This window comes from Arvicanthis niloticus, chromosome 1, assembly GCF_011762505.2.
Source record: "Arvicanthis niloticus isolate mArvNil1 chromosome 1, mArvNil1.pat.X, whole genome shotgun sequence".
In the NCBI taxonomy this organism is placed as follows: domain Eukaryota; kingdom Metazoa; phylum Chordata; class Mammalia; order Rodentia; family Muridae; genus Arvicanthis; species Arvicanthis niloticus.
Window position 1 is genome coordinate 81,983,692 of NC_047658.1, and position 26,345 is coordinate 82,010,036.

General features: G+C 37.7%; 1 protein-coding gene across 10 annotated transcripts in view; it reads right to left on the bottom strand.

The window, feature by feature from the left end:
- Positions 1-26,345, bottom strand: part of LOC143443667 (uncharacterized) — a 69,418-nt gene that overhangs the window by 32,039 nt on the left and 11,034 nt on the right. Inside the window, exon 2 of one of the 10 annotated variants that reach the window (XR_013112838.1) lies at positions 13,931-14,168. The exons of 7 other annotated variants lie outside the window; for them this stretch is intronic. Coding sequence is in view for 1 of the 3 variants with exons in the window: in XM_076941263.1 (XP_076797378.1) it covers positions 14,166-14,168 (3 nt within the window). In the remaining 2 variants the exon portion in view is untranslated. Of the gene's footprint in view, positions 1-2,590; positions 9,521-13,929; positions 14,169-26,345 lie in introns of those variants that run through there. 2 more of the 10 variants (XR_013112840.1, XM_076941263.1) reach the window with 2 other exon arrangements.

The following is a 26,345-nucleotide window of genomic DNA, read 5'->3' on the forward strand; positions in this document are numbered from 1 at the left end:
TAGTAGTGGTAGTAGTGGTAGTAGTGGTAGTAGTGGTAGTAGTGGTAGTAGTGGTAGTAGTGGTAGTAGTGGTAGTACTTGCTTGCTCTGTTCAGGTTTGGATTTCTAAGTTCTTGCCTGATATAAGTTCAGTGCCAATATAACCATACTGCCTCTTACCCAGGACTTTACTACACTTAAATTCTATGCCCAATGAGGGACAGCATTTGAAAAAATAATTTTATTATTCCATATTTTCCTTTCCCAGCCTCAGCTCCTGAAAAGATGATCCGAGACTAATTGTTTATTATTAAATGCCTTGACCATAAGCTTTGACTCATTCCTTGACTAGCGCCTAACTTACTTAACTATTTAATCTATTCTGTGTCTATCACTTGATTAGTTAGTTACCTTTCTTTCAGTCCTGGCCCACTTCTTAAGTGTTTCCTCAGTGTCTCCCTGAGTTGATTTACCTGTTGATTTAAGTCCATCTCCTATCTCATCTTGGCTCTCTGGGCTCTCACCGAACCTCTCTTTTAGCTCTTACTATTTTACAGAATCCTCTCTTCCTGCCAGTGTCCCACCATCTATTTCTTGCCTCAGCTCATTGGCCATCAGCTTTTTTTGTTGACCGCTTATGTTTATAAGTCTATAGGCTGCAATGTTAGGTCAACAACAACAACAACAACAACAACAACCATACCTCTCCCTGAAACAGGGGACAAAATGGTTACCTAGAGTGCCTACTGGCATGCCAGGAGAAGTACCTGTTAAAACTAAATAGGCCAAGATCTATCAACATGTAGATTCATTATCTGAAGTAGTTCTACAATATGATAGTATACTTGACCTGTGCTATGTAGACCAAAGAGGCTATTTTATGGCTTCAAGAAAAAAACTGCTGTTTCTATACAAACCATTTGAGAATCATTAGAAATAATCTGGCTGTACTAAAAACGAAAACAAAAACAAAGCAACTAAAAATAAGCAAACAAAAATGAACAAAAAATTGCAAAAGAAGTGTGTGTGTGAAAACCCCTATTCTCATTTTTATGTTTCTCCTGAATAGTAACTCTGTTAGCTATTGTAATGTTTCTGCTAATTACTGTTAGCTTTTGCATCATTAATGCCTTAACTAGATACATAAATTCCCATTAAACTGCCATTAAACTGATAATTATTAGATACCAATATGAACAGGTATCCACCACAGAGTCAAGGGTTTGACTCAGGATATAACTCAAGGGGGAAGGTGAGGGATGAAGTTATGTTTTAAGTTTAAATTACTGTGCTGAAGAGATCTATAAACAAAAATGCCTCCTATACCATGTAAGCCCCACTTGCCCAAGGACAGATAACTTCCTGGAGTGCTGGGGGCTCTTGTTCATGTAAGATAACAAGCCACATGTTTTTACTTCTGTAAACAAGCTTGGTTGCCCCAACTGTACAGGATGTGCTGGACCACACATAGACGGGAAGTACAATGGCAGGTTTCAGTCCAGCATAGGGAATGCATGGCAATTTAGTTCATGGCAGCAGGAATGTGGCTGAGGCTATTCACATCATGGTAGATCAGGAAGAAGAGAGGTGGGAATGAAGGAACCAGAGGCTGGGTAATAACCTTCAGCGGCCCACTTCTAGTGACCTACTTCTCCCAACTATGCTCTCCTTCCTAAAGTTTCTACAGCTTCCCCAAATAGTACCACCAGTTGGGGAACAAGCATCCCAAACACTATGGGAGACTCAGATTCAAGCCACAATAAATACCTACTTACTTTTATTCATTTACAGGTCTACTTCTCTGTGGGACTCAGCATTGTTTCTTGCTCTCTAGCTACTGTTGCTGCTCCCAACCTTTCCTTTTGAATTTACTAAGTATCTTAGTCATTCATCTGTGTCATTCCATAGTCCTTATTTCAATACCAGAGGGAGCATACTCATGTGACTATTTACTATTGACTCTGATAGGCTCCGGTTCATCTTCTGATCTCTGTTGTTAATTCCACACCCTCTCTCTTCTTTGGTCCTTGTTTCATTGAAGCAGTGATCAGTACCTTGAGGAGCCTGGCAACAATAGCCCAAAGAGAGAAGCCAGGTATTTCTTACTGTCTTCTTTTCTGCTTCCTGTATCGTGTGGTCTCTTGAGTAGTTCTCCGCAGTTTTGCTTTGTCTGTTCCTTGGGAGCACCTTTTTCTCCCAGTGTCAACCATGTGACAAGAGGAATGACTTCCTGATTTCATTAATCTGTACATTTGCTTCACTACTTTAGATTTGGATTGTTAATGCTTCCATTCATCAATAGAGGAAAAAGTAATTCCCGACAGACCTGTTTGTTTTTTTCTGGCTAGATCTTGGCTGTACCATGAATAGAGAGAAGAGCCCAGGCTCAGAAGCTGGACAGATCTAAGTTTAAATATCATCTATCTTCATAACTTATTTATTTCCAGGGTCTAGAACATAGAAAGTGTTTAAGAAACATTTGTTTGGTAAGTGAGTGAATGAATGGCTGATCCCAGACTGTGCTCACTCAGGTCAGGGTAAAATTCCTTTCTTAGAAATGCCCTTCTATGATTCCCATCTAGACCATCCCAGTCAGGCTTATCTGACTTACTTTACTCTTCTTCAGGAGGAAGTACAAGTGACCAACTGAAGGCAAACAGAGCCCAGGCCCTTCAAAATGGGGTTGCCCTGAGAAATACGATGGTACAAGAAGTCAGCTTTGAATATCAGCCTGAGAGTTGACTGTAGACCTTGCTGTAGTTAGAAGCAACTGTGGTGCCAGACAGATGCTTCCTGTCATGGTTTATACTTGTCGTCGTTTTAATCCTGGATGAGGAAAAAGCAGTCTAATGGCGAGTAAGGAAATCCAAAAGCATCAAGTAGGGGCAGAAACAGCTAACCAGTCTTCTGCCACCCAAAAGTAGTTTGTCAGGAGATAAATTTCAATTTTAAATAAAATTCAGAACTTTACTGTTATTTATGTTATGGAACATCTGGAATACTGGATTCTAACCAGGTAGACTCAAAAGATGTATATTTCTCAGAATGTACTGTTATGGATTTCTCATGAAGGACTAATTCCTCTAAATGGGCAATAAAAAAGAAAGAAAAAGTTTTGATTCTTTTGTTCAGACAGTAATTTTTTATTTAAAAATATTTATTGTTATTTTATGTGTATGAGTGTGTAGCCCTTACACATGCATGCACGTGTATCACATGCATGCCTGGTACCTATGGAGACCAGAAGAGGGTGTTGGATATCTGGAATTGATGTTATAGATGGTTGTGAGTTGCCACGAGTACTCCACAGAAGTTCTAAGTGCTCTTAAACACTGAGCTATTTCTCCAGCATGCCACCCCCCATTTTCTTACATATTAAAATTAAGTTTATAGGGCTGGAGAGATGGCATTGTGTTTGTTGTTCTCATAGAAGATCTGGCTTCAATTCTCAGCACCCATATTCATCTTCATAGTCATCTTTAATTCTATTTCCAGGGGACTAGAGGCCCTCTTTTGATTTCTATGTGTACCAGCCACACACATGGTACATAAACATAACATGCATGCAAAATATTTACACTAAAATAAAAGATTTTAGAATTTATATATTTTGTGTGTGCATGTGTGTGCACCCATGTGTGCATATGCATGCATACCACAGCATGAGTGTGGATATAAGAGTGGGTCTTGGGTTTTGACCTCAGATCATAAGGCTTGCCAGCCAGTGCTTTTGCCCACTAAGCTATCTTTCAGGTCTGTGATGCTTAATATTGTCAACTTGATAGGATCTAGGATGAGAAGTCTTTGTGCATGCCTAAGAAGGAATATCTAGAATGGCCAGTGCCATTCTGCGGGGTTCCAGGATGAATAAAAAGAAGAGTGTTGAATATCAGGCGGTTATTGTTCTCTGCTCTTGACAGTGGTTCCAGTGTGACTCACTGCTTCAAGCTCTTGCCACCCTGACTTCCCCACCACAATCCTTCCTTTTTAGAATTGCTTTGATAGTTACTTTGTCACAGCAACAAGCTAAGCAATGAATACTGGTTTAGTATTAATTTAATCGTTATATTAAATAGTTATTTAATAGGTTATATTTTCTTGTTATTTAGAAGGGTTCCAATAACATAACAAATATTCCATGCACATATTGAACATCAACTATATGAACAATTTTCTAAAGTCAAGTCATGTCTTCCTTTAAATTCTAGCTCTTTGTGCAAGCTGCTGGGGGATAGACCAGAAATTGTCCCATCCAGCTATTAACCCAATGAGCTACAGTAATAATCTGCCTGACAAGATGTGTATTGTCATCTCAATAGTGAGATGATTAGTACAGGAGTAACCAATCATGCTCTGATTGGATTTGAGGCCCACTCTACAGGAGAGAACTCATTCCTGGTACTGGTAGTATAAACCTGGTCAGAAGCTCATGCCTGGGTGAGTCATAGGCCCTAGAGGAGAGCATGCTACTGTTGGTTTGCTAAATGAACATAATTTTAAGTTGCCCTATGTATTCATACGTTTATCCCCATAGATCAGTGCCAAATTCTGCTGCCAACGTAAGATGTAGCCTGGCCCCCTTGGACCACAGCTTCTGTGTGCCAACTATATGGCAACTTTCCTAGGCAGTTGCTTTTGAGGAACAGGGAACCCCTTTAGCTTAAACTTTTTTTCCTTAAGTGAATTTCTATGTTTATAAGTTGGAGCCTCCTCTGAGGGGCAGGGTTTTGCTCTCAGCATATTTTCCCCATTCTATGAAGGTAGTGCAGAAAGTTTCTATAAACTGGTGGTAGTACCTCCATCAGTTCCAGCTGTTTTTCTTGACACCAGCCTGAATACCATCCTGCCTTGAAATTTCCTGTGCCAAACATATCTGTCCATCACCTTCAAATGTAACTCAGGACACAGGCAGAATGTAGCCAGATTCTTGGCTAAAATACCACATAAATGACCCTATCCCAGTTCAAGACAAAGCCCTTGTTTGCTATGTAAGCTCACTAGCCAGCTCTCCACCATCTGCATGTCTCCCCACAAAGACTGTCTTCCAAGTTCCCACTAGAATGAACCATTAAATTAGTTTCTAGCATCCAACAGCTTCTCCAGACTGATGTAATGAATGCTTCTACAGTCCTCCCATAAATTAATTCCAAGGCTTAAAGCCACATAGACAAGCTCTTCATAGCAATAGCCCCATTCCTCAGAAACAATGCCTATCTTAGTTTCCTGTTGCTGTTAGAAAACACATTGACAAAGCAAATAGGAAGTGTGATGGTTAGTTCAAACTGTCAACTCGGCACAATCTAGGCACCATTTTTCATAGACTTCCCACTGCAGTTAACCCAATTAAGAAAATCCGTCATAGGCATGACCACAGGTTAACTACTATAGACCATTCCTCATTATGATTCTTTTCTCAGATGATTTTAGTTATTGATAATCAGGAACAGGGGTGCCATTTTCTCTTTTCTCTCTCTCTCTTTTTTTTTTATTTTTGGAGACAGGTTTTCTCTGTATAGCCTTGGCTGTCCTGGAACTCACTCAGTAGACCAGGCTGGCCTCGAACTCAGAAATCCGCCTGCCTCTGCCTCCCAAGTGCTGGGATTAAAGGCGTGCGCCACCACCACCCGGCGCCATTTTCTTTAGTGGTATATCCCTGATAACTTCCTCATATCACACTCCTAAATGCCTGACTCATGTTCATGCAAGCAGCTAAAATTAAATGAAGTGTGCTAAGAAACCAACCAACCAATCAACCAAAACTCAGACATGAAGTAGGGGATTTGTTGTGTAGAAGAAGGGTATCTGTGGGAGAGAGGGAAATGGTGGTAGGGGTCAGGTAAGATGGCCCAGTATACATATTTGAATTTTCAGTGAACACACACACTAGCTCTCTCAGCTTATTAGAGAAGACATTTAGTAGTAATAAGAAAGAAGAAGTATATTTTAATATTAGAAAGTTTTGAGGATGATTATTTAGGGAATTTTTGCAGAGAGCCATCTGCAAAGATACCATATCCTAACTTTGTTTTTATTATTGTTGTTATTTTTTTGAAACAGGGTTTCTCTGTGTAGCTTTGGCTGTTCTGGAACTCACTCTGTAGACCAAGCTGGCCTTGAACTCACAGAGGTCCACCTGCCTCTGCCTCATGAGTGCTGAAATTAACAGTACATGCCAACACTGCTTAGCTCATATTCTAACTTTTTAAGACTTTAAATTATAGTTCTTATTATCAAAGAATCAAGTAACGTTTTATCTTTTCAACAGAACTATGGAGAAGAAATATTGATTTGTATCTAAATTCCTTTTAGAAATTTTTTGTTTTGTTTTCTTTTGTTTTTCAAGACAGGGTTTCTCTGTATAGCCCTGGCTGTCCTGGAACTCACACTGTAAACCAGGCTGGCCTCAAACTCAGAAATCTGCCTGCCTCTGCTTCCCAACTGCTAGGATTAAAGGCGTGCACCACCACTACCTGGCTCCTTTTAGACATTTTTAAATTTGAATTTTTATTTTATTTCAGAAATTTATATATGAAAACTGAATTTACATCATTTCTTCCCTTTCTCTCCCTGCTTCAGCTTTTCCTATATGTCTTTCATTCCCTCTCAAGTTCCTGGCCTTTTATTGTTTTACACACACACACACACACACACACACACACACACACAGAGAGAGAGAGAGAGAGAGAGAGAGAGAGAGAGAGAGAGAGAGAGAGAGAGTAAAGGGACCATTTAACTTTTATTTTCATGTGTTTAGGGCTGACTATTAATAGATGAAGAACTACAGCAATCAATGCTTGCTGAGATAGGTAGAGTCAGTCTGTTTCAGGAATGAGGCCCCCTCCCCTGAGACATGTTTTGTATTTCCAGTGGTCAGCCATAGGAAACTTTTTGTGTTCCTACAGTTGCATTTAATTCTAGAATTTAATACAGCAGAAGTCTTAAATAAGCCTATTGGAAGCCTGTACTTCTGTTGCTCTTGTTCAGAGTACTTCTGTCCTGTGTCCTACAATTGTTACTCAGAAAGGCTTATCTGAGTTTACAACAATTCAACATGTAATTCAGCTTGGTCTCATTTTTTTTCTATACCTATGGTAAGAAAATACTGTGTGCTGGCCTTTATTGTTCTTTTGCTTTCATACCCAGATATTTACCTCCTTTCTTACCCAGATACACATTTTTCTTATATCTCCTCTCAGTTCTGCATTTTGAGGTATGATGGTTTGTTAACTATGATCATCAACCTGAGTGAATTAAGAAACTTATAGGTAGTTCCAGGAGAGCCGAGTCTGCATGGTGAGACCATGTCTAAACAGCAGCAACAACAACAACCCTTAAAAAGAAAAGAAAGCCTTGTGGTATATTTATAAAATACAGCATTGAGTGTATGTGAGGGGCTTCGAGAAGATTAACTAAGGGTACAGAGACCTCTCTTGAATATAAGCTGCACCATTCTATGGTCTGGAGTTCTGCTGAGTAAAAAGTGAAAGAGAAAAAAGCCAGCTGACAGAATTCTCCTTTCTCTGTCTTCTGGTATACTCAAATGTGAACAAGTAGCTTCAATTTTCCTGCTGCCAGAGCCCAAAGCTGCCCCCACTGTCTTCTCTGCCACGATGGGCTGCTAGAACCCCCACACCACAAAACAACCCAAAACCTCTTTCCTTAAGTTGCTTGCTTTCAGCTATTTGGTCCCTGTAGGGAGAAAAGTAACTACTACACAGGATCTATGCTCAGACATATTGTGAATTTTTGTTGTGGCAAATATTTTAGCAAAATAAAGGGAAAATGATTTATTGTGGCAGTTTTGGAGTTTCATCCTAACATGGTAGGCAGAGTCAGATTAGAAAGTGCACAGCATGGTGACCAGGAAGCAGAGTATGTGACTCTAATAGGAAGCTTCTTCCTTCTTCCTCTTCTATTGGTTCTGGGTCCCAGGGAATGAATGCTGTCATTCATATCCAGTATTCCCTCTTATTAATCCTATCTGGAAATCTTCATGAACATATCCAGAGGGTGTGCTCTGCTAATCTAGGTATTTTTCTACCCAATACATTTAGATCAATCCTCACATATATGAATTATTATTATTATTATTATTATTATTATTATTTGGTTTTTCGAGGCAGGGTTTCTCTGTGTAGCCTTGGCTGTCCTGGAACTCACTTGGTAGACCAGGCTGGCCTCGAACTCAGAAATCCGCCTGCCTCTGCCTCCCAAGTGCTGGGATTAAAGGCGTGCGCCACCACCGCCCGGCACATATATGAATTATATGGATTTTGTTTACTAAAAGCAAAAAATTTCTCATCTTCACTTCTTTGGACTTCCTAATATTCTCAAGAAACAGTTTACTTGTAGATCCATGTACTACCCTGGGCTTGACTTATTATTATTTTTGCCTAGCCATACTGGGCATAACCTTTGCCACTCTGCTACTGGTCTTGCTGAGAGAAGCCTAGGCAGGATACATGTTTTTGAAGCTGGAACATGTAAATAAAATGTAGGATAAAGGAACACTGATGATGTTTCCTCATGGGTCCCATTCCTTACCCTAAACTCCTCAGTTTCTTCTTTACCCCTGTCAATGCCTTAGAGAAGTGCATAAGTGTTTACTGTAAGGTATGCCATTTCACACCAAAGCACACAAGATTGTGGAATAAAGGTTCCACTTTAAAATCATGCAAAAATATTTATCACAGCACCTCAAATAAAGTTGATAATAAATGGTTACTAATATATAGCAAGACAGAGAAAGTGAGATGGAAATTACATCCCAGTTTACAGGTTGTGCTAACATAGAAGAGAATAAATCACCTAGCTAATCAAATTCTGCAACATTGCATTTTATTCTCTCAGATTTATAAAAGATTTAGTTATTTTTATGTGTATATGTATGCACTTGTGTTAATTCATGTGTGTAAGTGTACATGAAGGTGCCTGTGATGGAGGCTGGAAGGTGCTGGACTACCTGGAGGAGTTAGAGGCGGCTGTGAGTCACCTGATGTGGGTGCTTGGGAACTGAATCCAGGCTCTGTGCAAGAGCACTAAGTGTCTTTAACCACTGAGCAATTTTAGCCCCCCTCAGGTTCTTGAGAATAAAACTATGCATTAAATTGTCCATCTAAATTGTCATCTTTTTGGTGACCATCTAGAAATACAATCTGCCTCAGACGAAAGAACGTCATTAAATCTAATGTGAATTTTCTCTCTCTCTCTTTTTTTTTTTTTTTTTTAAATTTCAGGACTATTACTTATATTGATCTTAATTTTCGGCCTTAGTACACATTTATCATTGGTTCATTCCTTTGTTCTTTTTGTCCTTTTCTTTCTCTTTCTTTGACATACCTTCTTTCTAACTTTGCCCTCTCTTAGAAAGGCTTAAACTTTATCAGTGCTTCGAGTGGATCGAACTTTCAGATTCCCTAACCTTTGTATACCTATTGTATTTGCTGTGTTAAATTTGGAATGTGAATAAACACTGAATATAATAGGCTTTCCATATCAAGAGGAAAAAAGGTCTGCCTTTTTTTTTTAATTCTTTAATCTTTTTTTACAGTTTAGTCTTTATCCCCTTCCAGGCCCACCCTCTGACTGTTCTACCTCCCATACCTCCTTCCTTCTCCTCTGTCTTTAAGAGGATGTCCCTACCTCACCCCCCCTGCCCCCCAGTCCTCCACTTCCTGGGGCCTCCAGTCTCTTGAGAGTTAGGTGTATCTTCTCTCACTGAGCCAAGACCTGCCAGTCCTCTACTGTATATGTGTTGGGGGCTTCATATCAGCTGGTGTATTCTGCTTGGTTGGTGGCTCAGTGTCTGAGGACCCAGGGTCCAGGTTAGTTGAGACTGCTGGTTTTCCTATAAAGTCGCCCTCCTCCTCAGCTTCTTCCATTCTGATTTCACTAGAATTCTAAGTGTATCCCTAAAGCTCAAAGGAAGGGTGTGGTTTTGACTCAAACTTTGCCCCATTGGCCAACCTCAGGGAGTCTGGGTTGAGTTAGAGGGAATGTAACAAAACCTGACAGTAGACAAGTCTGATGTGGTTGAAGTTTCATTATGAAACTTCTGTGTACTTCTGCTTTTCACCCAGTTGTGTCATAGGAAAACAACTAAAACATTCGTTTCAGTTTTTGCTGACCATCTGTTTAGAATAACACAAATACACAGAATTTAAATATTCTACATTGTCACTAATAGTTTAAGAAGTTGAAACTGAATAACTTATTCATAAGCTAGTTTAAAGCTTTAAAATGTTTCTTCAGTTGTGATTACATATATATATAAACACATATAATACACTATATACACATTTACAGCTGTCTCTTGGTGTCCATGGAGGACTAGAATCCAGCATCTTCCTTGTGTACCAAAATCTGCAGATGTTCAGATGTCATATAAAGTATGGTAATATTTCATACAAATTATGTATATCAACCTACATACTTTTGAATAATGCTAGGTTACCTACATTTAATACATGGGAAGTGCTATATAAAGAAAACATATGGTCAATACAGGTGAATTGTTTTTCAAATAATTTGGATGTGTAGTTGGTTGAGGGCAGGGATGAGGAACCCACAGATATGGTAATGTTAATGTAGAGCACTATATATTTGTATAGAGTATTTATACTAAAACATAAACTATTGAAAGTTTAATTTAATTTACTGTATAGAAGTTTATGTTTATTATAGAGTAATTGGATACTGCAAAAATTAGAAATCTAAAAATAGTATGGAATAACATTATTTTGGCAACTAATATTTTTCTAGGTGCTGAGAAGAACTCACAGATGACAGTACATAGGCTGTACTAAGGGAGAGACACAAATAAAAAACATATTTTTTAAACAGCCCACAAAGTCTAACCTTTCCCAGGCATTTTCATCACCACAGTATCTACCTGTTTTTTAGTATTTTAATATGTAAGCTTAGTTTATCCAGAGACTGAGATATTCAGTCTCAAAGGAGAAATTAGGAAGAAATCTTTCTATTTGTTAGATGAGTTGGGAGGATAGGTGGATAAATATTAAAAAGTGTAAATCATGAATATAAAAAGTGTAAATCGATGTCTGTGGAAAGCAAAGAAACTATCAGATTGGAAGTGTGAAGTGTCCTGGTCATGCATATTCTTTAGGGCAAAAGCTGAGGCTCCAGGGCCCAGTAGTATAAGTTTGGCCACCCAACCCAAAATCCCAGTTAAAGAGATAAGCATTAGTGGAAAGGGGTGGCCTCAAATCTGCTTTTTTATTGTTATTAAACAAAAGGTATTGTTATTAAAGTAAGTTTTAATAGAGGGAAAGGCGTGGTCTGTTTGGTTCCTGACTTGATTCTTGTACTACAGGGGGTCTGATAAAGTCCTCATGGCTGTCATCACTTGAAGAGCTCAATCTGGCTCCTCCAAAATGATCATCTGCTCCAGAGTACAGCATTACCATCATTCATTCCTCTCCTTACCTGGGCAGGGGTCTGTCTTATGAGGATTAGTTCTTTCTGGAATCTCAGGCGACTTCAGGTTTAGGACAATTACTTACCTCTGTGCCATCAGGCAAAGAAGACAAAATAAAGACATGGATGTCAGACTTTGATTCTGCTCTTAGTTACTTGTGGCCCAAGTGAGGAGTCGAAGCCTTTTAGCAAAGCATTGTGTAGTGCATTAATAATTCATCCCACATTTACAAGATGCATAGCCCCACCAAACAATGGTTTTTGAAGGTTATTTTGAACAAAAATTTGAAAGAATTTTAACAAAACATAATCTAATCAATGGTTATTTTTGCCTAATACTGGGGATCAAGCCCAGGAACTGTGACTGCTAAGCAAGCACTCTAACACTGAGTCACACACCCCCAGCACCACACAGATCTTTGTAGATATATTAAGTCACACAATGGTAATGCTTAAGTTAGGGGTAAAAAAAAAAAAATCAATAGGTTCTTTTGTGTCTCATCATGTATGACTAATAGCAGCCTTCCTGTTGGTTTCAGATAATCACAACCAGGTTTCTAAAGCTTCAGAACAATTATGTTGTGAACTATACAAAAGAAGTCAACCTGTGAGACCTATGCATTTAACTCATGGATTAGCATGAATAAAAGAATGTCAGTTCTTAAATAAAGCAGTCGAAGCAGATAGACACAAAGGAGAATCTAGCAGCCTAAATTCTGGCTGTCTCATGGACAAAGTAAAATGGGCAGGTTTTAATTTTCTCTTGGTTGTTTTAAAATAAATTTCCATGTACATATTAAGCTTATAACAAGATGAAAATGACTTTAATACAACCCATTGCCTTCATTTATCAATCTGCCTAACTATTCAACCATTTCTCCAGTAAATATTTATTATGTACCTACTATGAAGGAAAGAGCTCTGCCAGTATCAGTATTAGCAAGTGCTTTAGTTGAAAAATAATTACACATCACTGGGAATGTGGGCCACAAAACAGAATGAAACTGCTATTGGAAACTTTGATTTTATTTACAAGAGTGACTGAGTTTAAATTTAAAGTGTAAATAGCCCTCAATGTTCAAAATTTATAGTTTTCTCCCTTAAAAAGCCAAAAACACTCCAAAACTACTATGTAATTCTAAGTTACATTACCAACAAACAAATAAAAACTCTTCCCATGATAAGGAATATCAGTAGTGTATATTTTTGACTCTTATTGAAGTTTATTTCATTATATAATGAGACGTATTTCCCCTTTGCTACTAACAGAAGTTCAGAAAAGCTCAGACACAGAAGTTTTGTCTGGTGGGTATGTTTTATATAAACTAAAAAATGTCTCCCAAATCAGTACATTGGTGAATATCAACTGGCCATCACCCAATTTTCCACAATTACAACAAACTCAGTCTGATTAAGACTGTATGTAGCTAGGCAGATCCCCAGAACCATACCGCTTTCTCCCTTCCAGATAATAGACTGGTGATGACTTGATTTTCATAAAAATTTGTCAAAATGGTATTTGTTTTTAAATTAGGATGGAATTTCCTATGTTTTATAAAATATCCCTAAACATACTTTTGCCATTTTGTGTGATATATATGGGCAAAGTAGTGCTCTCAGCATTAATAATTATAAAATAAAAATATCAATGAACTCTAAAGAAAATATTGAAGATGCTGTGTTTCTGCAGTATTAAATAATCAGCAAGGGCGATGGCAAGATGGCTTATCAGGTAATGTGCTTTCTGGGAAGGCCTGAAGACCTGAGGTTGGATCCTCAGTACACAGGTAAAAAGGCTAAATGCTGACTGTTTCTAGCTTTAGCACTGAAGGTTGGGGTGGAGACAAGGAAGAGTTCTAGAGGTTTGCTGGCCAGCTAATCTAGCCAAAACAGCAAGTTCTAGGTTCAGTGGAAAACTCTGTTTCAAAAAAATATGGTGGAACACTGTGTGGTGGTTCATTCCTTTAATCTCAGGCAGAGGCAGGCAGATTTCAAGCTCTGGTCTGAAATCAGTCTGGTCTACAAAGTGAGTTCTAGGACAACAAGAGCTAGTATACAAAAAAATCCTGTCCCAAATAACCCCACCCACAAAATATGGGGGGAAGCCATAGAGAATACTTGTTTAATCAATGTCTAGTTTACAAATGTGCATGCCCAGGTTGAGTATACCTTCTTACACAAGTGCACAAATACACATAACCCCCTTCCACACACAAACACATCATAAAATATTGATTCAATATTTAATTCTTGATATAAAAATAAGCACACACTTATCTCATTAGTATGCACAATTTCCTTAATCTTTAATAAATAGTAAAATTATATATACCATATAATTATTTTTCACAATAATTATTTTAAAACAAACTTATGATGGTTTTCGCAACAAATATTCAATTTGTAAATCTATTTTATTTATCTATATGCTTGGGATTACATAAAACTTTCCTAAGCCGAAATCACAAGTGGGAAAAAGTTTAAGGCTGTCTCTTCCAGTGGAGACTGTACATACCTGGGTCATCTTTTCCAATTTATTGTGCTTCAAGATCATTTCTTCAAGTAGCATGTGCTTCTCCCAAAAGTGTGTTGGTTACTTTTCTGTTTCTATGATCAAATACATTACCAAGACAACTTGTAAAGGAGTTTATTTTGCTTGTGGTTCTAGAGTGATGAGTCCACCATGGTGGGAAGCCACACAACCAGCAGCAGGCTTGATGGAATAAGCAGGAATCTGGCTGATGACATTTTCACTGGCATGTGGGGAATCAAGAGAGCAAACAGGAAGTGCAATGAGAATATAAACTCTCAAATCCTGTCCTAGTAACATACTTCCTCTAGCAAGGTTCCACAACCCACAAGTTCCACAACCTGTTGTCAGCACCACTACTGGCAACTAAGTGTTCACATAATTGAACCCATGGGGAGCATTTCCCATTCAAACTACTACATACTGCTTGTGTAAACGGACTATACATGTTCTTATTTCTGTGGGCTACTGAATATGCTATCTCTTTGCCTCGAATGTTAGTACTTCTTAACTTGTTAATCTACTACTTACCTTCTGTGTCTAAGGTACCATCTCCTCTAAAGAGCCTTTGACATCCTCAGTTTGTTTGCTCTCTGTGCTGAGCTTAATGTGGGATGCCCTTCTCATCATTTTCTGCTTGCCCTGTGCCCTCAGAGGCAGTCTGTTTTTGCAAATATGAATCAGCTTTTGGTCTTTGTTTTCTGCTCGTCTAGAAAAACCAGAAGCCCTGGAAGAAGCTAGGAGGACAACAGAGAGTGATACCGATAGATAATATTTTCCAACTTCTCTTGCCAGGAGAAAATATTATTATATTAAATGTCTTGGCAGGGCCTTCGTTAATCTATCAAATCTGAATTACTAACAGGTAACCCTCTCCTATAGATTTATTTCTGGATTTTGGTAATAATCTCTTCAGGCCTCAGGGGTCAACAGGTCTTTCAGAATCTTCTGTGTACACTTTTGTGAATTAATCTCTTCTAAACTCTTTTAAATAATTTCTTATGAGCATGCCATGTTTACTACCATGACCGGCTTATGCTTGCTGTACCTTTTAAATATCTTTTTAATTGTAATTAACACATTTTATTCCAAATATTGTGGCTCTTCTATTTCTCTCATTAATTTCTCTGAAGTTAGGTCTGGATCCAGAGTAAAGGGCATTGTGGCTATGCAGGAGGCTATGTCTTCCTCTTTTTCTAGGAGGGCTTTGCAAACATGTTAGAGTATGCAGAAGCCAGAGCAAAGAGGGGTATGCCGAACGTGAAGGACACAGAAGTCATCTTTAGGTAAAGAGCTAAATGACAGCTTGGTATATACCTTCAGTTATCTTCATCTGGCAGAAAGTAGCAGTACATGCAGAAAACATTGTCTTTGATGCAACCTGGTCTTGGAAACCGACTTTGCATCTTATTAGGCATGCAACACTGGGCAGATTATGCTTGTAGCAAAGGAACTATGTTCTGGCTGTTTTTAGGTCATTTTATCTGTTAGGACGTCATCTGCTTCTCAGACGGATGCCCATTTCATTGCTTATTATGTTATTACTCACGCCCTAGCCCATGGCTTTCTTTTCCATTTTTGAAATATGCCTGCCTTATCTTCCAGACATCAGATTATGCTGTCTGATAGCATGTGACTATCCAGAAATATGATTATTCTTCTTACTTCTTTAATTTTTCCTGTTTTTCTAGTTTGAGATTGTATCGCATTTAACTATTTCCTTAGTTACTGATTGACTAATGGAATTCAGCTTCACTGACATAATTTCTGAACTTTGGCTACCTCTAACATCTATTTGAACCACAGTAGCTTGTCAAATTGCTCTGTTATTTTTATTGCCTCTTCCAGAACTACTGAAGCTTATTAGCAATGGCCACTTCAAAATGCGTCAGCTATTTTAGTCTCTCAATAGTTATTCAAATGTAACACATTTTTCCTTGACTGTTGAAACCTGTATGTTTTATACTTGGCAGTGTATATTTTTTGGAATACTTTATAGAATTGCTGAAATCCTGAATCTATAAATGAACAGCTATTTATGCACTGAAACACAGAAATAAGTATCTAAGAAAGCTACTTTTCCAAAATGAGGACAGCTTTCTGCTAACATTCTTTTATTTCCTATTTCTTCTATAGTCCTCTGGTTTTTTTTTTTAAACTTTTTTCTTTTTTGGTTACAGACTGTTGATTCACAGATTGAGAAAGTTTTGCTATAGTCTACCAAGTATTAGGGAACTGTGACATTTGGTCAACTTATGAATGACTTCAAAGTCGTTTCACTGCATTTGAGTCTAGAACATAGGATCTTACACAAGCAACTTTTAAATCACTAGAATAATTCTCTGATTGGTATTTTTGCTATATGGCCATGTTTTTGCTTCCAAGCCATGTTAATGAGCTTCCACTTATTAATTAATTCAACCAATATTTATTGAGACTTCCCTATATTAACCTCTATACTAGAAATCCTGTAAAGAAATTAATATGGCAAACCTGTGTATTTAAAGCAGGGAGAAATATTTAAAATAAGCAAAAAAGGTGGTAAAATATATTTTCATAAAAATTCATATAAAAGGTCAGAAGAATACAGCAGAAGAGGAAACTGACTCTTGCCTGAGATCTGAGGCACCTTAGGCTTGAGCAAAAGGCAACTTTACAGAGAACAACAAACAAGCCAACAGTAAAACCCTGAAACAAAACAATATTAAATTTATATGTTTTAAAAATGTTTTTTATAATACTTTTTCACTTGGGCACATGGGGATGAGACCACTAGGGAGATAACTCTGAAATCCAACAAATAAAATAGGATAGTGCAATCCTGACAGGTGGAATCACTGTCTTATGATCCTACACATCTAAGCATTGGATTTTTCAAACCCTGTTAGGCAGTGACTACCAGAAGAAACTTATGCCATATACACAGAACTTAAGGGTTTTAATAGAACCACTTACTTATCTTGAATAAGCATAATAAATAACTACATGGAATCAGATTCTAGGTTAGCATTTTCTGTTTTTTAATAATTTATTTTTATTTTATGTTCATTAATGTTTTGCTTGCATGTATGTCTTGTTCCAGACAGTTGTGAGCTGCCATGTGATTGCTGGAAATTGAACCCAGGTCTTCTGGAAGAGTAGCCAGTGCTGGTAAGCATTGAACCACCTTTCCAGTCCTGTTTTATTTTTAAATAATAGCATTTTAAATTTTATACTTGAATGATATTGGGCACACACCTTTAAAACATTTAGATGCTAGGGACTGAACCTAGATCCATGTACATTCTATACAAATATTTTACCACTGAGTTACAATCCTTAATCTTCGAGGTTGCAAACACTGCGTATTTATGTTCTAAAGGGCGTTTTCAGAATTGTAACACACTAAAAAACTCTTCTTTAGCTTTTTTAAAAAATCAACTACAACAGAAAGAACAAGCAGGATTTCCTCTGTAACTAATATTGACTTAACTTTACAGGGTCCCAAACTTGAATGCCTCTGTTTATTCATGAAATAGAGCCAGGCTATTGGTCCATTCGGATTCACTTCCAACTTTTGCAGTTCAGACTGTTCAGCCAGTTTAACTCTTGGCCTCTCAGGTGAATTGACTTACAAATGTTATAGAAAAGGCCACAGCAGTGCTGTTATGAAAGAAACCCATGCCCTGGAACACAGCCCAGTAGACTAGAGTTGCTCAGCAAAAGAGTTTCCACTAGCTCTAGCTACACTTGGGAGTTACCCTTCGGGGTTTTTTTTTTTTTTTTTTTTTTTTTTTTGCCTTTGTCTCAGACCATCTGGATGTCAAAAGTGCTAATAAGCAACTGACTCACTGGTGGAATAAATTCAATCTGTTGATTCTGTTCTGGAAAGCTCTGTAATGAAATAAGTACTGGCAACAGAGGAGTAGAGCAATTTCCCAAGTTTTGAGGTCATATAAATCTAGTTGTGAGATGGCATATTGATCTGAATGGACACTGGAGACTCAGCATACAGACACACACACATTAATGAAAGAAACCATGTTTAGATCTTGACTAATAATCCTTTTTTGGCTTTCTTAAAATTAGCAAATGTGGATTTCTTCTTAGAGACCTTGGATTTATTTCATAGCTCTCCCTGTGACAATTACTGGGAATGTTTTTATGAGACCTGGCAGTTCCCTGAGAGTTATCAAAATAATTTAAAATTTGACCACTAAGCTAATGCAGAGGACAGAAACACTGAGTCCTCTCAAGTCAGAGCATACAAGAATAATGATGCCTTAATGAGTCATCTTAATGATGACGAGACATGCATGTGTCCTATCACCCTATATAATACCTTTTAATCTTCTTGTACTGGCTCTTACACTGACCATGCCAGAAAAAACAATGTGAACACATTCATTAGAGATGGATTTTTTTTTAGGGAGTGGGTAGAGACAGGGATTCTCTGTGTAGCCTTGCTGTCTTGGAACTCACCCTATAGACCAAGCTGGTCTTGAAGTAAAGATACCTGCCCACCTCTGCCTCCTGAGAGCTGGAATTAAAGGCACATGCCAAGCTGTGGAGCCAGGATTTTGATACATATTCAGGGTAGCCTTAAACTCAATATTATTCTGCTTTGGCCTACTAAATGCTAGTTTATTTTCATATGGAAACAGGCATTTAGGTAACAGAAAACATCACTTTGTGGGATGGCTAGTGTGTATTGTATTCATACCTTTTATTTAAAAATTGTAATTAATTTTATTATTAATAAAAAGAAATTATCAATAATTTCAACTGGGAGATGTAAAATCATCTTAAAATTGGCAAAAGTAGTTGCGAATTAATTGGTTCATGGCAACTACTGTTTTGCCTCATTAAGATAAATGCCTATTCTTGTAAGTAATTATTTCTTTCTAGCTTTATCATTAATTAATTTTTAAAGTTGTTTTGGAAGCCTCATGCTCTCTAGAAAAACATTCCAAGTATTTCTACTTTAAAAGGCAATACATATCTTTCACAATTTCTTTTAAGCCTCTAATCAGGAGTTAGCCTAATGTACCATCTCCTTATCATATGTGATGGTTCTGTGACTTGGAAAATACAGTTGATAAGGTTTACTGGGTGTTTTTTATGTGTCAGCCACCACTGTGAACAGTCTCAATTAGCACCTGCTTAACGCTCAATAATAACTCTGAGAACTAGAGGCAGGTCACCTAAATCTATCTATATTAGTAAGCATCTTCCTGAACTTTATACTTTGTTCATTAACTCATTTACAAAGCAACATGGTTGTTAAACATTAGGGACTATGTGCTCCAGATAAAACATATTCAATAGGGGCATCTTCTTTGACTTTTAGGAGTTCAATGTCAAGCATTTAGTAGCTCCATTGCAGCTTTTTTTTGCTGGACATTGTGTAACTGATAAAGCAGATGAATAATGCCTCAGGCACATAGTATGTGGCAACTGATATGGCACATTCTTTTCTATTATAATAGAAGACTCAGAAGCAGCTCACATTTCTGTGAGTCTCACAAAAGCACTCAGGCCTATACTAATCATGCTGTTTTAATAAACTCTAAAGAGATCTGGAATAGTAAAGACAAGTCTCATGACATTACATTGATTATAATAACATACTGACTTACAGAAAGGGGCTAGAATATTAAAGGCTTTGATGAAATATGATGTTCCAGAAAGTTGGAAATAAGTCTTATGAAAATTTATGAATTTGACATTTCACTGAAGGGTTTAGGGACCCAGTGGTCAAAATATAGTAAGGTATTCTCTCTAAAGCAAAATGGAAATATTCATAACTCCTATTCACTATCATAAAGAATGGAATGAAGTACCCTAGCAGGTCTCTTTGGGTTGTTGAGGTGACACATTCTAAACTTATCAACACTGCTCTATAAGTAATAATGTGTCTTTTATTGAAGAGGTCCTGCCTATAGTCTATAGTACAAACAACTATGCCAGAAGATATTATTGTGTTGGTTATGTCAGTAGTAGAAAAAGAGGTAGTGTTTTAAGCTAAGAACCATTGAGAAAATGATTCAGGGCCCTGTGATTCTGTGGCAAGGCCATTTACTCAATATAATCATGTCTTTTGAACAAAAGCTCTTATGAATTGTTGGGACAAAGAGACACAATGGTTTCCCTACTGGGCATCAAGTAACCATGGGTCTACAGCACATTATAAACTAGGCGTGTCTAATGATACGCCTAATCACAAAGCTGTGTAGGCTCAGAACTAGATCAGTGTAATATGAAGGTGATGCATCTAGAATTAAGCCTGAGCAAGACAAAAGACACAGTACATAGTTTAGACACGCATATCCCTCACAACAATGACAATAGTCTTCTCAGCTTCTTCCTTTGCCATGTGAGTGCATGTGAGTGAAGGTGGAGCTGTATGAACAAAATAAGGAAGCAAAGTCTACTTTTGTTTTCTGAGTGGTTATATTCTATGCAGGAGTACAGGCTGAAAATAGGCTACATTTAAACCACATTCATGGAAATCTTTAAAACACTGTTGAGAAGGAAAACCTTCCTGGTAAGAAGAGCCATGAACAATGTTGTTAGTCATTGACTTTTGATGGGATGAGTAGCAGTCCAGTAAATATATACCTGGTGAATGGATAATGGCCTGGCTGTCTGCTCAGGGGCATAGAATGAAATGCATTGGAAGACTGGTAACACATGTTTAAAGATTAAAAAAATGTAGATGAGCTTGAACAGTGTTGTGGCCAAACAAAAAACAATTACTTAGGAAAGAAGTAATGAACAAACAATAAGATATGTTAACTAGAACAGTTAGCATAAATATGACTTTGTCACTGATCACATACAATTGCCATGATAGGCACATAAACAAAATAGTCATGGTGGCAAAATTGATTAGGCCTGTGCCTAGGAGCAGACATTTAAGAGACTTTTCTTCTACTTCCTCCTCTTTCTCCTCCTCCTCCTGCTCTTTCTTCAATTTATTTATTTTGCAACCCAATCACAGCCCTTCTCCCTCACCTCCCCCAAGTCTTACCCTCCTACTCCCTTTCCTCCACTCCCCCTCCCCTTTTCCTCAAAGAGGAAGGGGAGCCCCACCCCTGTACCAACCCTCCATGGTTTATCAACTCTCCTCAAGACTAAGTGCATCCTCTTCCACTGAGGCCAGATAAGGCAGCCCTGAAGGGGAAAGGGACCCAACGTCAAGCAAGAGCATCTGAGTCAGAAATAGCCCCTGTTCCATATGTTGGGGGACCCACATTAAGACCAAGCTGTACATTTGTTACATATGTGTAGGGGGCCAAGGTCTGGTCCATGAATGCTCTTTGACTTATTATCAAAGCTGAAATGACAAGTCCTATGTCCCAAGTTCTGAATGTCCAACTTGTCAGCAAGAGAGACAAACACTAGCACATCAGAATTTCCTCATGAAGCTCAATGACCATTTAGTGAAAGTCAACTGTAAGGGCTAAATGTTTGTCTTTACAGGTATAGATGCCTACTCTGGATATGAGTTCATATCTTCTGATTGCTGTGCTTCAGCCAAATTCTCAAACTTATGAAATGCATGATACAGGGATGTGGAATCTCACACAGTGTAACATATGGACATGTGCCCTATTCCACAGTGAGGAAATCCAGGATTGGGCCAGAATTTAGAGGGCACTAGCCATATAACATATTTATAGGATGTCAGAAGCAGCCTTTTAGAGGCACAGCTGAAATAAGAGCTGAGAATCAGCACCCAGAAAGGAGGCAGTGTCATTCTTTAGTGAAGGGTGCAGCATTTTTCTTCCTCCATCAGATGGCTGTATGAGAACCTTTCTTTCTTAGCCCTATTTTATTTATAGGAAAATAAAATTGGAAGAAGGGCACTGCTGCAATTATAGTAGATGATTTAGAAACCTGGGCTAAGTGTTCTAAGTCTATATTGTGTCATGTCCTTAACAGAAAGAACTTAGTGGCTACTAGTAGGTAGAATGGCCTCGTTTGTTATAACTCATTCCCTCAAGCTCATAGAAAGATTTTGTGCGTTCTATTTCGTTGATATCAGGTTCTTCATGGCTGGAGGTCCCTGGAAAATAGGTTTTTGTCGGGAGGCAAAAGAAATTGTCTCAGTGAGCTATGAACTATGGATACTACTAGAGTGCTTTGGATTCTTTGTATCCAGAGATTAGCTGGCAGAAACAGTCATTGTATCTTGCCAGGGCTACAAGGAAGAGATAGTGTTGCTATTCCTATACAATGGTAGAGTATATATGGCACTAAATTGATCTACTTGGGAGCCTTCTACTACTCACCCTCTTGGCCCTCAGTGAAGGACAAATGCAACAAACCTGCATCGAGAAATGTATAGTTGTTATGGGCTAAGGCCCATAGGAATGTAACTTTGGGACACAGGACTAAATAAAGTCCTACGACTTGTCAAGGTGCTATCTTAGGTTTTGAGGGAATAAGAATTGGTACCAGAGGTGGGAGAGGATGAGCATTAGCTGCAATAGAAAACCACTGCAGCCATGGGGTCTCTGGTTCATTTTACTGATTTCTCTTACAAGCAAGCATTCCTTCAAGAGAAGGCTTACAGAAGATCTGTATGTTAAATCTGCACAAAAGAATGTATCTGTCCAAATGAAGGTGGACCATGACAACCATCAAAATGTTCCACACAAATCTTCTACTGTGGGGAACATAATTTGCTGTTGGGGCCTTAGCTGTCTTAATCTAGCCCTCATTTTGCACTGGATTACATTTCTCTTACTCAGTGTCAGCAGAGGTAATACTATAAGCCCATTACTATTTTAAAAGGAGCTCTTTTATTTAAAACCTGAGTTCAACCTGAGGACTTCATAATAGCCCGGCTAAAAACTTCTTAGAGTCATTCTAAAGCCTAAGATTCTTCCTCCTTTGGTCTCCTTTCTTCAGACTTATATCACAGTCTGCAACTTCTCCCCATTTTCCCACCTTCCCCTATCCTTCAGTGGCACTTCTCTCAGTAAATCTCTAGCATGTCTAATTCTGTCCTGACACCTGCTCCTCAGAGGATTCAAACTGACAGTGTCACTGGGGAAATAAGACTTTAGCTAAAAAGAAAGCATCAAGGTACAAAGCAGACAGACTTCAGCCTACTCTTCTATACTGGGTCTAAAGAGATTTCTTATCTAATGCTGATTGTGTTTTGTCCTAATACCAATTAATTTCCATAGTTTTACTACCCTAATTCAAACCACATACTTGCAAAAAGAGAAAAAGAATCATTTTCTCTATCTTTAACTACTCTTTCACCTTTTCTATTTAGTTTTTATTTTTAATTTGTCTATATTTCACGTATAGTCAGGCATTCACAGCACTTAGCATTTGAGAAAAGCAATATCTACAATTAGACTCTTCAAATGTTTACTCAAAAGTTTTCTAAAGGATTAAAAGGATGATTCCAATCTAGATAAGAGGGAACAATTTATTATTGCTCAGACAGTTGTTTCAGATGAGAAATGAGCCTTAGGAATCTTGTTTAGTATTGTGATCTCATCTTTGGTATTGTCATACAGATGTCTCCTAAGCATTATTATATATTATGTTAACATATAGCTAAACTCAAAGAGACTTTCCTATGTCAGTCATAATGCATGATGTGTGCATGTGTGTGAGGTAGGAAGATAACATTAATATTTGTGGTCAGAAGTTCTTAACTAAGTTCTACAACATTTAAGAAATCTAGACAAGTCCTGTTGCCTCACTAAATTTTGGGTAACTCATCAATCAGCTGTTACAAAGTTCAAGTGCAACAGAACATGAGAGGAGGCTTTGTGAATTATAAAATGCTATATCACTGAGGCTTTTTATGATGTGATGATAATTTGGAATCTTTTTTGACACAGTTTCTGATATATGACAGGTATGTATCCTTTAGGAGAAACAAAGTTAACTGGGCTTGGAGTATTAGTCTGTCGGTGCTGTCATGACAAAATAAGACATAACGTATGGCTTAAACAACAGAAATTAATTTTCTCACAGTTTTGAAATTCCAGAATTCCAAAATCAAGGTGTTAGCAGTTTTTATTTGTTATGAGGCTTGAGAATTTCAATTCTTGAAGATGGCTGCCTTTTTACAACAACCTCATATGCCCTTTTCTCTGGGACTGGGCATTCCTAATGCGTCTTCCTCTTATAGAGATGTCAGTTAGTCATATCAGACTAGGATCCTACCCTTATAAGGGGCCCATTTGTAAATACAATCATGTTAGGGGTAACAATTCAGTCCCATAACATGCATCATTAAGTGTGGCTAAGCCCATTCAGTGTCTTAGCCTCTATTCAGAACTCAGGACCTTGTGGCCCTAGATCTCTTATTCAGGGATATTTGAAGCATGATAGAGATGCATGTTTCTCCTCCCATCTTTGGTTTGTAGAGTCAGAATCTTTGGTGTTAAAGTGTTAAAGTACATAGGAGCTCTGGAGTCACATGACATAGGTTTAGTCTTATATCAGTCCATTATTAGAAGTGTGATTTTTGCCAAATCACTTCTTCTCTGTGTTCCTCAGTTTCCTCATATATAAGATAAAGATTATTACCTGCATATTATGAAAATCAGTGAGTGGATTGGGGGACTCAAAATGTTGTTATTTATTTTATTATTCTCTAACTTCATACTGAAACAATGCTTTCATGAATATTTTCTTCAAATTTACACTGTTTTCTCATTTCTAAATTATACTCATTCCTTAAAAACAGATTTTGAATGTGTGTGTGAAAGAGCCTCATATGTGACTGGCAAGTGCTTTACCACTGAGACTTACTTACTTCATGTAACCCTTTCTGACTCTCATTGCAATCTGGCTGTGTTTTAGGACAAGGCATTTTGTATTATATTTTTGTATGTGGCCATTTATAGCTGATCTCATCCCAACAAATACATACATATATAACATCATAGTCCTGCATGTGACACACATTCCTTGAGGGTGTCCAGAACAGGCCAAATTAGCAAATATTTGCTCCCTGCAATAAAAGGAGATGTGATTTTTTTCAAAGCGATGTTGTATTTGTGAAACTGAGGCTTTTAATGACCATGATAATAAAAGGTAGTTCAGAATTAGGGGACAATAGTGTGCTAGAGAATTGAAAATAGAATTTTGATAAATGTGAATGGATGTACGAGATTGAAGCCAACACTTTTCTCTATTCTTATATCCTGAAAAACAAGAGGACTGTAAACTTTATTCTTATTATGAATATGTGGCTGGAGATACTTTCTGAAAGGTGGTTCTAAAAGAACAGAACTTGAGAGCAAGACTGAGGAAAAATATAAAGGAATTTTAATTGTTTCAGAAACTTGGAGCCCATCGTTTATTTTGAAACTATTTTTAGTAAAAATTTAGTCAGAATCATTCCTACGAAGGTTTAGAAATGTCTGGTCTACTTTATAGCACAATAAAACCTCATGGTTTCCTGGTTGGCCGGTATTTGTTTAAAGAGAGTGGGTTGCTGGTACTGACAACATTTGAAAGGTTATTATGGGGGGAAATCTGATGTAAACCTTTTCACCTGTAAAAAAGGGAGTTGCTAAGGATTAAAGCCAGCCATGCCTGTGATGTATTTTTGATTTGTTTAAAGTCTTGTTCATATTAAAGTAGATGTTAGTCATCCTTTCAAACATGATTAAACATCCCCCCAATACAGTATTAAAACCTTGAATTTATGTAAGGGTTCTTGTTATTTTTCAGTTTGCACTTATATTTAATATAGTTTCCAAAGCACCAAGCCATGCTAGAGAGTTGTCACTGGTAACACTCCAAGCATAATTTGAGTGAAGACTGATGCTAGGTTAAAACTGAAGTACTACAGCTAATCCTGGGTATTTAGCAGGAAAAGGACATAAAAGGCCCTTGGTTTTGTCTGAATCATCTAACCAAACATTAAAAAATCCTCTAAATGTATAAATATATATTATTCTTTTAATTAGTAGATCTAGTTTGCTGTTTGCTGTTACCAGAGCTGATGAAAATATAGTGTTTTTAAGCAAAGAACATTGAGCAAGACTAAACGATCTCATCTGAGTCTTTTAAAAAAATGGAAACATGTCATTGACTTCAAAGGGGTAGGCTCATATTGCCCGACTCTTTGAAGCTGGATGGATAATTGTTCAATTGAAAAACTTTCCGATCTGTTGGGGATTCCTATTTGTTTTTGTATTATGAAGACCACAGTCTCTCTTTCCTATTTTGTTCTCTTCCATTGTAAGACATGAATATGACTATAAAATTAGTGTTAATTTACAGAATTTACTTATAAAATGTATTAAAGACTGTAGCTATACCATTTAGAGAAATCTGTCAAGCTCATTCCTGGTTTTAGGATTGAACTCTGGGCCTTGTGCATATGAGGCAAGAGGCACAAAGCCAGCATTCTGTTTAGTTGTACCCTCAA